Here is a 15,851-nt window from a genome sequence, read left to right as displayed (position 1 = left end):
AGTAAATGTGGGTAACGCTGGAGTACCAGACTTGCTTTTTCCTTTAAATGAGTAAAAAGAGCAGCCCCAGACTTCAACACGCTGTCAACATGAAATATTTCATTGTTTTATCTTTCGAAAACAAGAGAAGTGAGTAAGCTTCACTTCGTCTGACAAAAGCTGTTCAAAAATGCGTCAAGGCAAATATTAATGCTGTGCCAATGGTTTTATGAGCGTTATGACGTAGTTGGCGCGGTTTAAATAGACACTTCCTCGTTTCGCTGCCTGAAAAGCAAGAACTTCAATGACACAATCTTGTTCATGTGGTTTTAAACTTACTTTCACATCAACTTTCATGGTTTTCTTGTCCAGGGGAATGTGCACGAGCTTCATCCCAAAATAATGGGCCGCTTTGTCGAAGGCGGCGTGGACGCTGACGGGGGCCAGTCTGAAACGGACAGCAGAGTTTCATTTGAAGCACTTTACTGTGGAGCTCAGGGTCATCTGAGGTCATACGTGTTTGTGACCAATATATCATTACAGTAGTTGTGCTGGCGGGGTCCGCTCAGGCCTGGTTAACTTCATGTTTTGTGGAAATAAAAACTCTCAAAGGCAGCGTCAGTGAGGTCAATGAGCTATTTATTTATTTGTCTGTATTGTATGAAAGTCATTATGCATCAGCTTTTATTCATTAACCTTTATTTAACCAGGCAAGAAACCCACTGAGACTTAAACCTCTTTTACAAGCAATGTGAAACGTAATCTAACAACAACATATTATAATATATTACTATATTACTTTATTTATTCTGTAGCAGATGTAGCCATTTGGATAAAATATTGAATGTGTATCAAGTAAGAGAACTTTTGTGTCACATTCATGTGCATATAAAATGTGATGAAAATAGGGCGAGTGTTTATTTGACCATTATTATTAGTATTATCTTGTCTTACGCTAGCTGTTTTTATTTCATTTTATATTTATTTTTCCCCTCCATTCCTTATTAGGAAATGAGGTTTTGTCTATAGGAGTTTTTGTTTATAAGAGTTCTTCTATTAAGAAGTATCTACCTGATATACCAAATATATCCAAATGAATTGAATACTTCAGAAATGAGCTGCATTTCCAACATAACCAAGAACGTCACAAAGACCTGAAAGTAACTCATTATTGTTGCTTATGTAACTTATTTGTGGAACTCCAACTGCCGCTACCAACAGTAAAATGTAAGTGTTGTCATGTTTGCATGGAAGGGAGTACCTAAGCTGGAGGACCTACTGTGCATGTTTAAAGCCCTGTTATCCTTACAGTTATTGAAAATGAAAGCCCCACTGCCCTAATGTTCAAGATCAAAATGAGTGAAAGAACAAAGAACCCGTCTTACATTTCAGGGTATTTGACGCCTCGCTCATAAGCCATGTCTCTGTACGCTTTACAGGCCATCAGAATACTCTCCGTTCCCCCTGACGTCACCTGCAAACGGCATCAAACGGCACCAGCGGTCAGAGCGATCACCCACACCGTGTCCCGCGTTCGACCGCGCACTTTAAACTGACCGTGCCGCAGGCTTTGGCTCCACCGTGAAACAGGGAACACGACATCCTCACCACCTCGGCCTCCATCTTCCTGACGCCCGGGAAAATGTCGGGATGCAGCGGGTTACTCCAGGCAAAATCCCCGTACACCTGAACGGACAAAATGCGGAGTCAGAAATACACACACACGTTTTATTCATTATCGGGAACAATCGTTCAACTGTGAAACACGACAGAATCACAGAACATATACCGTACTTTCTGGATTATAAGTCGCACCTTTTTTCATAGTTTTGGCAGGGGTGCGACTTATACTCCAGAGCGACTTATATGTGATATTATTCGTTATTTTCACACTGACCACCACAAGAGGGCGCTCTAGGATCTAAGCGACGCAGAAGAAGAAGAGTCTGCACTTCCTCTTCCTCTGGAGTTTGTAGAGTTGTTTAGAAGTGACACAGAGGAAGAAGAATTCAGTGGATTTAGTGATTTGGGGTAAAACTGATGCTTTGGTAAACTTGTTAGCATGTTCTTTATGCTATAGTTATCTGAATAACTGTTCATATTTTACGTTAACATACCAGACACTTACCACAGTTCTGTCTGTGCCCCATGTAGCTGAAGGTGTTAGCGTTAGCATACGTACACCTATTCACCATGTTCTCTCATCTGTTATTATTTTAAACTGCATTTCAAGATTAAATGTCTGTTCTTGGCCTTGGATTTTATCAAATACATTTCCCCAAAAAATGCGACTTATACTCCAGTGTGACTTATACTCCAGTGTGACTTATACTCCAGTGTGACTTATACTCCAGTGCGACTTATACTCCAGTGCGACTTATACTCCGGAAAATACGGTAAATAAAGAAAGTACTTTTACAGTGCAATTTTCTAGCTCGAGCCCTTTGTGGCACTGCACGTGTTCACTTTACTCACAGAGGGCAGCATAGAAATATATTTAAAGTGGAAGGTCACGGACAGATGGTCGATACAGTGAGTCATTCATGGATGCATTTATTATTTATTACTGTAGCTTTGACAGAGCCACAGTCACTTTATTAAGGCTTTGAATTCAAAACTGCAAAAGGAGGGAGTATCTTCAAGTCTAACTCGTTCCTCGCTCTCACAAATCCTTCGGCACGTCGTTAGTATTCCTGTCCGTTCATTTTCGGGCACGTAAATTACTTTTTAGAGACAGCAAAGAGAAACTGGGGCGGGCCGCCAAAGCGTAGCCAATCAGAGAGCAAATCTCACGGTACGATATCGTTGCAATATTTGTACAAAATTTACTGCGATATTTTGGAGAGGCTTACAGGATCGTTGAACTATTACTATGCTACCTTTAAGATTTAAAAGGGCATAAAAACAGTTATTTCTTCATGTTGTCTGCACTGAAATGTAGCAAATGATCATGGTTTATGTACCGTATTTTCCGCACTATAGGGCGCACTGTCAATGAATGGTCTGTTTTCGATATATATGAAAATTTAAAGTGCACTGGATTATACGGCGCACTGCTGTTTTTTGAAAAAATTAAAGGCTTTTAAGTGCGCCTTATAGTACGGAAAATACTGTAGTTCTTGTTTCTGCAGCAAAACAATGAATGTAAACAAAAAAAACTTAATTTTAAAGCTTTAAATGTTGAATATATGGAACAAGTACGAGTAAATCAACCTTCAGCACATGATAAATGACAGCGTTGCACTAAAAAGTCAAGCAAATGAGGCCAAAAATGACTCGTAAGTACCGTGACGAGGAGTTTGGTCAGCGTTTCGTCTCCCCAGTAAACGGCCCCGGACACGCAGCCTTTCTCCCACTGCACTTCATCTGCAAAGACAAATCATCCATTATTCACTGGACTGAAGCCGATCCAGTGGAGACAGAGTTACCCAGAGGCGAAGTATCATCGCCAATGTCTGTGCGCTTTCATCACAAACCGGTTTATTGTTGCTACAGAACACCTCAATAAATATAAATGTATTAAAAGCTTGAACAGAGTAAGATCATATGCCCCAAAGAAGAACAGGATTAAACACGAAACAAAAATAACAAATATGCTTTATTGCCGTCAGTATTTTCATTTCTATTTAAAATATATAATTATCAAAAGTTTTTTTTTTCTTAATGATTAATTCGTCTTGAAAGTCCTGTCACTTTACTGTGGCATTTTGCTTTATAAACTCGCAAACGTTTACCTCACCTTTTTTCATAGTTTTGGCCGGGGTGCAACTTATACTTATATTTATACTTATATACTTATATTTATACTACTTATATACTTATATTTATACTTATATTCATACTTGTATTCATACTTGTATACACTTACATTTATACTTATATTTATACTTATACACTTATATATATATATACACACTTATATTTATACTTACATTTATACTTATATACTTATACTTCGGAGCGACTTATATGTGATATTATCTGTTATTTTCACACTTGCAACTGCATTTCATACTCCAATGTGACTTATATATGTTTTTATCTTCTATATTATGAATTTTTTGGCTGGTGCATTTGTATTTTGCTGTTGCGACACTGCAGTTTCCTCACGTTGGGTCGACTACAGATCGTCCTGACAGTAGATTCTCTCCGGTCTTTTCGCCCTGAGCGCTCTCTTCGGTCGCTGTAACCAGTGACTACCCTGCGTTTACAGTAAGTGGGACGAACATATGTGGCTCCGACAGCTGTGCAGTAAATGGAGCGTGCTGGGCTCTGAGGTCTGGCCCGGGACTTACTCAGGGTCTGGTATTCTTTGATTTTGTCCAGGACCTGGTTTTGGGACAGGCCTTTGAACGGCAGCTGCTGCGTGTAGCTCATCCCGTCTTTGAGCGTGCACAGACTCACTGACATGTCGTCCAGCGCCTTGTCCAGCTGACTCTGGATCTGTGCGGGAACAAGGAAGAAAAATATGATAATTTGACTACACCATATGAACCTGAACCATGCTTCTATAAGCTTTTTAGAGCAATATTAACGCGACTGTTTGAATTTGATTGAGTGTATCCTTCTGTGTCTCATTCCTGGTCACGTTTAATACTTAAAATATGCACTCTGTAACTTTCTGGTTCCACAGTAGGGCATTAAACTGACTTATTTATTCAATTACAAGTGCTCCATCCCCCAGAAAAGTTACATACATTAAAACATATTCAACAACTTATACATCTGCCTCGTCTGGTGTTTTGTTCTATTCTAGTTTTAGATTTTATCCCACGTTCTAACACAAAGCACCATTGTTCATGACATTTGGGATTTTCGAGCGCCACACAGACTAAAGCTGGTCTAAAAAGAAGCTTAAACTGGGACAAAAAAAATGATAAGAGTGAACCAGGGCAAAAACCAGGAAGTAAAGCATTTTTAAAGGACAATTTGACTCTGCTTCATGATCTGCACATGTACTTTATATATGCAACTGCCTGTGATGAGAACTATTTCTCCTTGGCGATGGATAGAATACATTCTGATGAGTTGGTTTAGTGGGCTAGAACTATTTTACATCAGTCAAGTTGTGAAGAAAAGTTGAAAGAAAGTTTAACATTACAATAAGAGGAGCGCTAAAACCTCTATCTGTGCATCATCCGTGCACAAAATTCCATCAAAACGTCAGCGCCAAACGACAATTTAACTCAGTCAGTGTCTCCGAACGCAGAAGATCGCCCGATATTAGTCATAAAAGCAGCGGGATTTAATTAGGACGCGTGACTAACATCGAAAACAAGTGCAAGTTCGAGCAGAAGCAGTACAAAGACAGCACTGCTCAAAGACTGAAGTCAAAAAGTGTGCCAAAGGTCCCCCACTCCTTCTCCTCCGTCATGTGCGAGTGACTCAGAGCTTTCTACTCATGACCCATCACCGTCACAACAACAACAAGAAAACAGGAACGATTCTGCCGCTCATACTCACGGCGTTGCTGATGAACGGGATTTTCCTGATCAGGCGAAAACATTGCTTCTTGACTCGCGACGTTAGACCTATGAACCACAGAGAGAAGACGGCAGAGGGCTGTGGTGAGGTGTTGGCACAGAGTTTAACCGCCGGTTCTGAGCGGCTGACTCCGGACTATAATCATCAAAAACAGACAAGATCAGATCCGCCGCTGAGCACGAAAAGAACTGCAGAGGTAGAGCGGAGTGTGACGGGTGGAGCGAGGGAATCAGAGCCAGGAGTGGACGGATGGAAAAATGTCTGACCAGTTCAAGAGAAAGAAATAATATCAATAATCCAAAGTGCAACGAAAAACGATTGAAGATTGATTTTGACACTAAAAATGAAGTGGTTCGTGTGTGAGGATGTCATGATTAAAATTAAATAAATAAATAATAATCATAATAATAAAGCATCTGATTTAGCTTTCGTTACATTTCTAATTTGTATTTGTATTATTTTTTCAAGAATATAAAACATAAACCACAGAACAAACCAAAAATAAAGTAAAGTACAAAAGTAGCACTAAACCTTAAGCGAAACAAAATTGCGACACATTTACTTTCAAATAAAAGTTGGTCCAAAGTCTGTCAAATTTGTCCATTTTCTAATTAAGTCTGAATGTGATTTTTTTCCATTTGTCTGATGTCCGTTACTATGTCAGTCCAGTCCTTGATCGTTGGTCAGCCATTTCTTTGTGATGGACTTTTTTCCTGCCAACAAATCACGCTCCAAAAGGAGATCCATGTATTGTGTCCATGGCTGGAGTTTTGAGGCCCGAGTACATACAGTGGTTTTAGAATTGAGGTGTTTTTAATGTATTTATTCACTCCACACATGGTAGTGGTAAACTAGATGAGGCTGCCATGCCAATCTGTGCCATGTCATAAGAAACATCAAGATTTCACAATTAGTATCAGTTGTTAACACCAATGACCAAACAACAGTGAAATCCTTAATTCTACTTTAAGTACATCATATTACAATTATTCATGAGTGATAAAAGTTAATGTGGCATAAACAGGAAAGATGCACTTCTAGGTTTAGACTGAACTGAAAAAAAAATAATTTGCTGTGAAGATTCTCACAATTTATTTCATTTATTTCATTTATTTTATTTATTTTATTTATTTTATTTATTTTATTTATTTTATTTATTTTATTTTACCATTCATGCTTTTATTTTATTTTTTAAATTGTAGAATCTTTTCTTTCCCCATTTTTATCAGAACATAGAACAACAAAAACAAAGCAACAACAACAACAACAACAGAAGGAAAAAAACAACACACAAACAAAACACACAGAAAAGAAATAAAAAGAACAAGCTGGACCAGGGAGAACATAAGGTAAGAAAAGGAAGATTCTCACAATTATTATTCTGCAGTTGGTAAATATAATTGTGACCCGAATAACCTTAATTATTGCTTAACCGAGTAAACTTGCCATCCCTCCTGGAACAGGTGTTGGAACTTGGTTTAGGTAATTAATCACTGCAGTTGGTCAAATATGATTTTTTACTGATTAATGCTCTTTTCCTGGAGCAGACAGAAATGTGCCAGTCGGAGCTGTACTTTCCTGGTTTCTTGCTCGTCTGTGTTCAGGGCCCAGACAAAGACTTTAACACCTGCTGAGGTCAGGTTTCCATGGAGAATCCCCTGCTCGTCACTTGTGGGCATGACTCACGTTTAGGACTAATTTATCGGCTTCTTGTGAACGTCTCATCACCCCAACTTGATGCCAAAAATGTTGTTCATAAAATACAGGAGGTGGAATCGTTTTAACCCTGAAAAAACATGTTTGAATTTTTTTTTCTAATTTGGATTTCAGTCCCCAAGTTTTACAGTCTTGTGTTAAAAATGAGTTAAGTTAAAACTAAAATCTAAATGGTCAATGCATTGATTTTCAAGCTCTCAAATTGAAAGTGTAAAATTCACATCTTGAAAGTTTGAAGCATCTAAAATCTTTGCTGTGAACATTTCTCTTATAAATGTTACACTCTGAAAGTGTTGAACATTAGGGTTTGAAAATCTATTATTAAAGATCTAATTTCCCTTTTTTCATATTTATACTGAGAAAAATGCAGAAAACGTACGCTTTACTCTACAATTCTGCAGCTGAAATTCAGAATAAAAACAAATTCTGTTTTATTCCCGCGTTTTAGACTTCGCTAGCATTTATTACGATCTTCCACAGTGGCCCTCGTATATTAGAAGTCTTGCATATTTACTTTCTTGTTGGAAGAGGAATCCTTTGACCCACACCGCTCCCATCGTCGTGATGAAAGTGGCTCCGATGATCTGCCACGGTTCCAGTTCACGGCAGCCGGCGTTGACATGACGACGCGCCTCCTCCAGATACAGCAGCACCATCTCCCAGTAAACCTCCAAGGCACTCTGAACACAACAGACCCCACCATGAGCGACTCGCTGAACTAAAATACCGTTAAGATGAATATATTTTGAAATTTGCGAAGAATTATAAAAATGTTATCACAGAAGAGCACATTTTTTAGGTTTGGCATTTCACTTCCTGTTTGTAATTGATGACATCACATTACACATCAAACACCGGGCAAAAAAATCATCTAATGTCACTTTTATTTGGTTGTATTAATGTTTAGAGGGTTAAAAATGGCAATTAAATGATGCATAAACTTAGACCGGAATGAGTATCCCTAGTGTGATGTCACTTCCTGTCATTTCCTTCAGATTTTGCAACGTTTCCTCCACAAATAGCTATTCAATTGGTGTAAAGCTAATATGTATAGGTACAACAGGTATAAAGTCAAAATTAGAAACTGTAAAAACCTGTCATACGCACTTTAATATCCGTGTCATTGCTCGGCCTAATCACACGAATCAAAAACTGGCACAAAGTTCAATGTCTTTTCGGTCAGGATAAATTCACAGTAAGTTGTTTTTTTTTACTATCGAGGCAAAAAGTGGTGATGTTGTTGACTCATTCAGGCATGACTGTTGTCTGTTGTAATGTTAAATGTAATAATTTAATATGCTAAATATGTGATATATATCTAATCACCAACAAAAACAAAATGTATAGTTTAAAACAAGAGTTAGAGAATGAGAAATGTAACCTTTCAAATAAAACAATATGTCTGCAATTTTGTGATTGATTTTCACATCTGTCTGATGATTACACCTCCACTAAAACATGATTTGGTCAATATTGTCCACTACTAAAGACATGCTCTGTGCATCGATTAATCGCCTTTTGATTTTCTCTCAAAACTCTAGATTTCTCCTTCTGTGCTTTCTCCTTTCTGCTGTGGTCCATTAATCCTTATAAGCCCAATAAAATAATCAGTCTTGGTCAAAACTTGGCTTTCACCACATGAAAATTGGCACTAAATTTGGAACTAAACCAAGAGAAGATCAGGATTGGCCCAGGACTTGAACAAGACCAAACCAGGTCTACATCAGGACTAAACTGTGCTCGAACCAGGACCAAACTAGGTCTACATCAGGACTAAACTGTGCTCGAACCAGGACCAAACCAGGTCTACATCAGGACTAAACTGAGCTCGAACCAGGACCAAGCCAAGTCTACATCAGGACTAAACTGGGCTCAAACCAGGACCAAACCAAGTCTACATCAGGACTAAACTGGGCTCAAACCAGAACCAAACCAAGTCCACATCAGGACTAAACTGGGCTCAAACCAGGATCAAACCAGGTCTACATCAGGACTAAACTGGGCTCAAACCAGAACCAAGGTAAGACAAGTCCAAACGAGCCCTAAAACATCATGCACTGATTTATCACTGAGCGACTAAAGGCCCACAGCCCTAAATCTAATGATAACGATGACATTATCTACAATACTTGATTAAAACGGTCTAGTCCACCCCACCCAGCCATGTTAACTTTCAGACTGCCAGGAGCACAGGCCGAGGTGGTGGTGTGGCAGTGATCTCACACTCAAGCCTACTCATGAGCCCTAAAACTAACAATGCATTTCACTCATTTGAAAGCCTTATGCTGTCGATCACATGTCCAAATATGAAAAACCAAAAAGGAGTTTTGTTCATAGTTATCTACCGACCTCCTGGTCCCTACTCAGAGTTTTTAACAGAGTTTTATGACTTTATATCAAACTTAGTGTTAGCCTGGGATAAAATAGTTATAGCTGGAGACTTTAATATCCACGTGAACATGAGTGATGACGTTCTCAGTAATGCCTTCAGCGCCTTGTTAGACAGCATTGGTTTCACTCAGAATGTAAATAAAGCGACTCACACTCACAAGAACACTCTGGATCTTGTCCTAACGTATGGAACAGAGATTAGTGACCTCATTGTCCTCCCTCAAACCCCTATATTGTCAGATCATTTCCTAATTACCTTTCAGTTTATTCTTAAAGATCATCCAGTCCCACAAAATAAAGTTATAATGAAAAGGACAATATCTGAAAAATCTATCTCAAAATTCAAAGAAATAATAGAGCCAATATTCAGTGACATGTCATGTGATCCTGCTGAGAACAGCTTTAGTCCCAGTATAAGTGATCAATTTGTCGACTTGACCATGAATTCTCTGAAGTCTGCTCTTGACGTTGTCGCGCCGTTAAAACAGAAGGTCATTAGGCCAAAGCGCGCCTCCCCATGGTACAACCAAGAACTGCGTTCACATAAACAAAGAGTTAGAAAGTTAGAGGGATTATTTCGTCGCTCTCACACCGAAGAATCCCTAAAAGCATGGAAAAGTTGCCTGCTGTCCTATAAGCAGGCTCTGCGTAAGGCCCAAACCAGATATTATTCAAATCTAATAGAAGTCAACAAAAGTAACACTAAATTCCTTTTCAGCACTGTAGCTAGGCTAACAAACTGTCACAGTGCAGTAGAGCCCTCAATCCCAGCTACACTTAGCTCTGATGATTTCCTCCTATTTTTTAACAATAAAATAAAAACAATCAGAGATAAATTAGATGAAATTACCCCCGCTATTAGCCCTGAACTAGCCCAAGCTGTAAATCTAACGTCCCATATAAATCCACCTGTAAACTTAGAAAGGTTCACAGCTGTTGATCAAGCAGAGATAACTTCAGCCATTATGTCCTCTAAAACCTCAACTTGTGTCCTAGACCCCATTCCAAGCAGACTCCTCAAAGACATTCTCCCCCTAATTATAGACCCTATTCTTAATATAATAAATACTTCACTCGAAAGTGGCTATGTTCCACAGTCCTTCAAACATGCAGTCATTAAACCTCTTCTGAAAAAGCCTAATCTAGATCCCGACCTATTGGTAAACTACAGACCTATTTCAAATCTTCCCTTCGTCTCTAAAATCCTTGAAAAAGTTGTAGTAAAACAGCTTTGTCGCCACCTGCAGGACAATAACTTATTTGAAGTTTTCCAGTCAGGGTTCAGAGCCCACCACAGCACTGAAACTGCACTAGTTAAAGTCACAAATGATTTGTTATTAGCCGCTGACGATGGACTGGTCTCAATCCTGGTCCTGTTGGACCTCAGCACAGCGTTTGACACCATTGACACCTGCAGAGGTTAGAATGTGATGTAGGTGTTGGAGGAACAGCCCTCAGCTGGTTTAAATCCTATCTATCTGATTAGGTACCAATTTGTTAATGTAAACCAGAGCTCCTCACGTGCTCTAAAGTAATTTACGGTGTGCCACAGGGTTCGGTACTCGGTCCAATTCTGTTTACTCTTTATATGCTGCCATTAGGCAACATTATCAGAAAGCATGGCATTAACTTCCACTGCTATGCAGACGACACTCAGCTGTATTTATCAATGAAACCTGATCAGAGCGATCAAGTAGACAGACTTTGTACTTGTGTGAAGGAGATAAAAACCTGGATGACACTAAACTACCTGCTTCTTAACCCTGAAAAAACCGAGGTCATTGTGCTTGGCCCTAAGCACCTACAAGATGCTCTATCTGAGCAGATAGTCACACTGGACAATGTCAGTGTAGCCTCCAGTTCTACTGTAAGAAACCTTGGAGTCTTATTTGACCAGGAGCTCTCATTTAAAGCTCATATAACTCAAGCTTGTAAAACAGCCTATTTCCATTTGCGCAACATAGCCAAAATCAGAAGAATCCTGCCTAAAAGTGATGCCGAAAAACTTATCCATGCATTTGTAACGACTAGATTAGACTACTGTAACTCCCTGCTTGCAGCGTGTCCTAAAAGCTCCATAAAAAGCTTTCAACTGGTTCAAAATGCAGCAGCAAGATTACTAACAGGAACAAAAAGAAGAGAGCACATTACGCCGGTGCTGAAGTCTCTTCACTGGCTCCCTGTCGAGTTTAGAATCAAATTTAAAATTCTACTCTTGACCTACAAAGCCATAAATGACATGGCCCCATCCGACCTCAAAGATGCTATAGAACCATATCATCCAAACAGAGCTCTTCGCTCTCAGAATGCCGGCCTTCTGGTGGTGCCAAGAGTCTCTAAAAGTACTGTAGGAGGTAGAGCGTTTAGCTACCAAGCTCCTGTGTTATGGAATCAGCTCCCGACCCATGTTAAATACGCTGACACAGTCTCTTCATTTAAGTCCAGGCTTAAAACGTTCCTCTTCGAAATCGCTTATGGTCAGACTAGTTAGGAACAGAAACATAAACCCACAGCTTTAGCTACGCTGCCCTAGGAGTAACTATGCTGGGGGAAGTATGACAGCTTGAGCACTATCCTCTTCTTCTGACTACTTATTATATCAAACAATATTTACTTTTTGATTCCACTTGCAAACTGTTCACCGCCTTCTTTTCTTTCTCTCACTCCTGAGGACCTGTGGACCCAGATGCCCCTCTCCTGGTGAAGTGGTCCCTGCCCTGTGTGGACAGTCCCTCATCTGCCTGAAGAGTGGGTCCAGCTCGCCCCCGACGGTCCCTCATCTGCCTGAAGAGTGGGTCCAGTTCGCCTCAGTCGGTCCCTCATCTGCCTGAAGAGTGGGTCCAGCTCGACTCAGACGGTCCCTCATCTGCCTGAAGAGTGGGTCCAGCTCGACTCAGTCGGTCCCTCATCTGCCTGAAGAGTGGGTCCAGTTCGACTCAGACGGTCCCTCATCTGCCTGAAGAGTGGGTCCAGTTCGCCTCAGTCGGTCCCTCATCTGCCTGAAGAGGGGGTCCAGCTCCAGTCTCCCTCGTGTCCGTCTGTCCGTCTGTGAGAGTCGGATCTCTCCTTCACTGGAACTCCTCCAGGTTTCTACGCTTTTTTCCCAAAGAGGTTTTTTTTGTAGTTTTTCCTGGCCGAGAAGGAGAGTCTAAGGACAGAGGACCCTGGGACATCGTCCCTCGCCACCACAGACATTGTCTGACTTCATCGCCACCACAGACATTGTTGATTCATTTCTCCCTGTGGCCCTCAGAGGCAACTGTTGTTGTGATTTTGGGCCTTACAAAAATAAATTGATTTGATTTGATTTAGTTTCTGCCATCATATAGTCTTATGCCATCTTATATTATAACAGGTAACAGAAAACCCACAAACGTTTCCAATTTCAAAACTGTACTTTCAATACAAAAAACGGGAAACAAAAAGTTCGAAGATAAAAACAAGCCATAACTCGGACTAAACACATTGCAGTGAAACACAACGTTAAATCCACTTCTCCGTCTAATTAAATATCCCTGTAATAACACTACTTACATCAGAAGACATCGTCGCCAACACTACTCTTCTTTCAAACACAAAGTCAGCGCTTCCAGGTGAGGGCGAGATCCCTGCCACTATCTTTGGCTCCTCCCCCAAACTGTGTAACAACACGTTGGGTAATAAAACCACAATAGACGAGGCGGCGCGACGCACTTAAAATAGACTTACGTGGTCAAAATCAGCTCTGACGCAGGTGGAAATAATTATTACGTTATTTAATTTTAATAAAATAGGTCAATATTCAGTTCACAACGCAGCAGCACAAATACTAACTCACATTTTAAGTAAATTTATCATTGTCAACGATCAGCGTGGGTCTGTTTCTTTCTTTTTTTTAAACCGAGAGCGCCTCGGCTAATCGTCTGTCAGTAAAAGGTAAACGAGTCGGAGCAGAGTTTAGACTTAAGAGGAACAAATGGACCTTTTTTTTCCTTCAGTCTGCGGGCGTTTGTTTACATTCAAGAAAGTCAAAGGAGCACAGTAAAAATGTGTCTTATGTTGCCCCGGTACAGATATAATGTAAAAGCAGCTCTTACTGTCAAAATGAGACCGCTGTGTGCCGTCTAAATCGAGTTATAAAGTGTTTTTATCATTGCGGTAATTTATTACGATGCTAGGAAGCCGTTTCTCCATGTTTTACGTCATTTTTATTCATTTATAGTAAGACAAATACAATGATATATGTACCGTATTTTCCGAACTATAAGCACCCTTTTTCATAGCCTTGGCCGGGGTGTGACTTATACACCGGAGCGACTTATGTGATAATTTTTGATATTTTCACACTTGCAATTACATTTCATACTCCAGTGCGACTTATATATGTTTTTTTCTTCTCTATTTTGCATTTTTTTGGCTGGTGCGAGAAAATACGGTATATTTTTAGATAAATATACATAAAAAACCCAGCTCAACGCTCTAATTTAAACTAAAATAGTTCCATCCATCCATTTTCTATCGCTTATTCCCTTTCGGGGTCGCGGGTGACTGGAGCCTGTCCCAGTGACTTCGGGCCTTAGGCAGGGTACATCCTGGACAGTGGCCAACTTGTCGCAGGACAAACACAGAGACATAGACATTACAGACAGTTCACGCTCACATTCATTCACTAGGGCCAATTTTAGAGTCACCAATTTTACCTAACACATACATGTCTTTGGACGGTGGGAGGAAGCCGGAGAACCCGGAGAGAACCCACGGTAACACGGGGAGAACATGCAAACTCCACCCAGAGAGATCATGTGATGTTGGTCTGATCCGGGAATTGAAGCCATGATCTCCTTCTTGGGAGGCAAGAGCGCTAACCGCCTTTGCCACCGTGCACCAAAATAGTTGAGTTTCATAATTGTGTAGCGTTATCGATTGTACATCTCGGGATGGTTCTTTATCTTTGCACACGGCGCGTTTATGACCCAGGTGGTTGTGGACCGATAGCTTTTCTTTTCCCCACCTCAGCGATAATTAGAAGAAAAACAGCTGAAAGTTCAACAGATAATGCCTCGAGTAACGGCGCCGGAGCAAAACAGAGGCAGCTTTTCTTGCGCAATGAGACCCGGGTTTTTAAGGACAAAGCGTTTACTGGAGAGTCAGCAAAGCGCAGTTACGTGTCACTTTTATAGTCCTTTCCTCGCATTGTTTTGAAGGCAGACACAACATGTTCGACTACGTGTCAAAAACCGTGATAATGATGTTAATAAATCAATGTTTTTGATCCATTCACTTGCTGCGGTCAATCTTTGGTGACATGCAAAACCTTGATATGGATTCAAGTTAATTCGAACAGTGCTATTGCAGAAAAGAGAGTGTGATTTGTAAAATAGAGTTTAGATTTATCAGTGTTTCCCGTAAAGAGGAGACTACAGTCGCCCCAAGCTGCATATGAAACTGGTAAAACAAATTCAATTATACTTGATGCTTTGTAATACATTGTCATTAACACGTAGAAGGATTTAATCTGTAAATCGGTGCTTTTTTTTAATCAGTTTTAGAGGTAGTAAGTCACAATTGTACTACTACTGTAATACTCAATTGTATTAAACGACTTATTATGATATAATTGTTCCAGACTGTGACCCCAGAGCGTGAATCTGGAAAGAACTATTTTACTGGAACCTTAACACAGTTCATACAATTTTCCTTATTTCTTTATTATCGAGAAAATCTTTTGATTTAATGTTTGCTTAAATACAGAATTTGTGGTTATTTTTATGGTCAACACAATTATTTGGTATCTCTCTCTTTACTAGATGATTTGATTTATTTACAATTTCTTGATATTGTTTTTATTAATCATGATGTATGGATTATGTCAATGTTTTGTACGGTTTATTACAAGATTTATTTTTAGATCTTCAGTTTGTGTTCCCCTTTTTTGTGCATTGTCTTAAATATGTGTACTTAGTAAAGAGTTGTTAATTGCACTTGGATACGAGCTTTTATTCATTTTGGGGAATTTTAGAAAGATGGAGTGATGTGAGCAAAGCGTCACGGGAATTACCGTATTTCCCGGACTATAAATCGCACCGGAGTATAAGTGGCACCAGCCAAAAAATTCATAATAGAGAAGAAAAAAACATATACAAGTTGCACTGGAGTATGAAATGTGTGAAAATAACAAATAATATCACATATAAGTCGCTCCAGAGTATAAGTATATAAGTATAAGTCGCAGCTCGGCCAAAACTAGGAAAAAAGGTGTGACTTGTAATAAAAAAATGTTGGTGTAAAAAATATCTTTCCGG

The 15,851-nt window shown here is 39.8% G+C and overlaps 1 protein-coding gene across 2 annotated transcripts in view; it reads right to left on the bottom strand.

The window, feature by feature from the left end:
• The window catches only part of sgpl1 (sphingosine-1-phosphate lyase 1), a 30,873-nt gene that overhangs the window by 8,658 nt on the left and 6,364 nt on the right, over positions 1-15,851 (bottom strand). Inside the window, exons 1-8 of one of the 2 annotated variants that reach the window (XM_072437154.1) lie at positions 13,105-13,140; positions 7,694-7,859; positions 5,443-5,510; positions 4,275-4,422; positions 3,266-3,345; positions 1,537-1,665; positions 1,365-1,453; positions 319-427 (exon numbers count right to left, since the gene is read on the bottom strand). In XM_072437154.1, the coding sequence (XP_072293255.1) occupies positions 319-427; positions 1,365-1,453; positions 1,537-1,665; positions 3,266-3,345; positions 4,275-4,422; positions 5,443-5,510; positions 7,694-7,859; positions 13,105-13,116 (801 nt within the window). In that variant the 5' untranslated portion in view covers positions 13,117-13,140. Of the gene's footprint in view, positions 1-318; positions 428-1,364; positions 1,454-1,536; positions 1,666-3,265; positions 3,346-4,274; positions 4,423-5,442; positions 5,511-7,693; positions 7,860-13,104; positions 13,141-15,851 lie in introns of those variants that run through there. The other variant, XM_072437153.1, reaches the window with a different exon arrangement.

Source organism: Eucyclogobius newberryi, unplaced genomic scaffold (assembly GCF_026437365.1).
Source record: "Eucyclogobius newberryi isolate DKJ021-1_F unplaced genomic scaffold, fEucNew1.0.hap1 SCAF_8, whole genome shotgun sequence".
Taxonomy (NCBI): domain Eukaryota; kingdom Metazoa; phylum Chordata; class Actinopteri; order Gobiiformes; family Gobiidae; genus Eucyclogobius; species Eucyclogobius newberryi.
The sequence above is the reverse complement of the archived record's forward strand: the minus strand, read 5'-3'. Positions and strand labels throughout refer to the sequence as shown.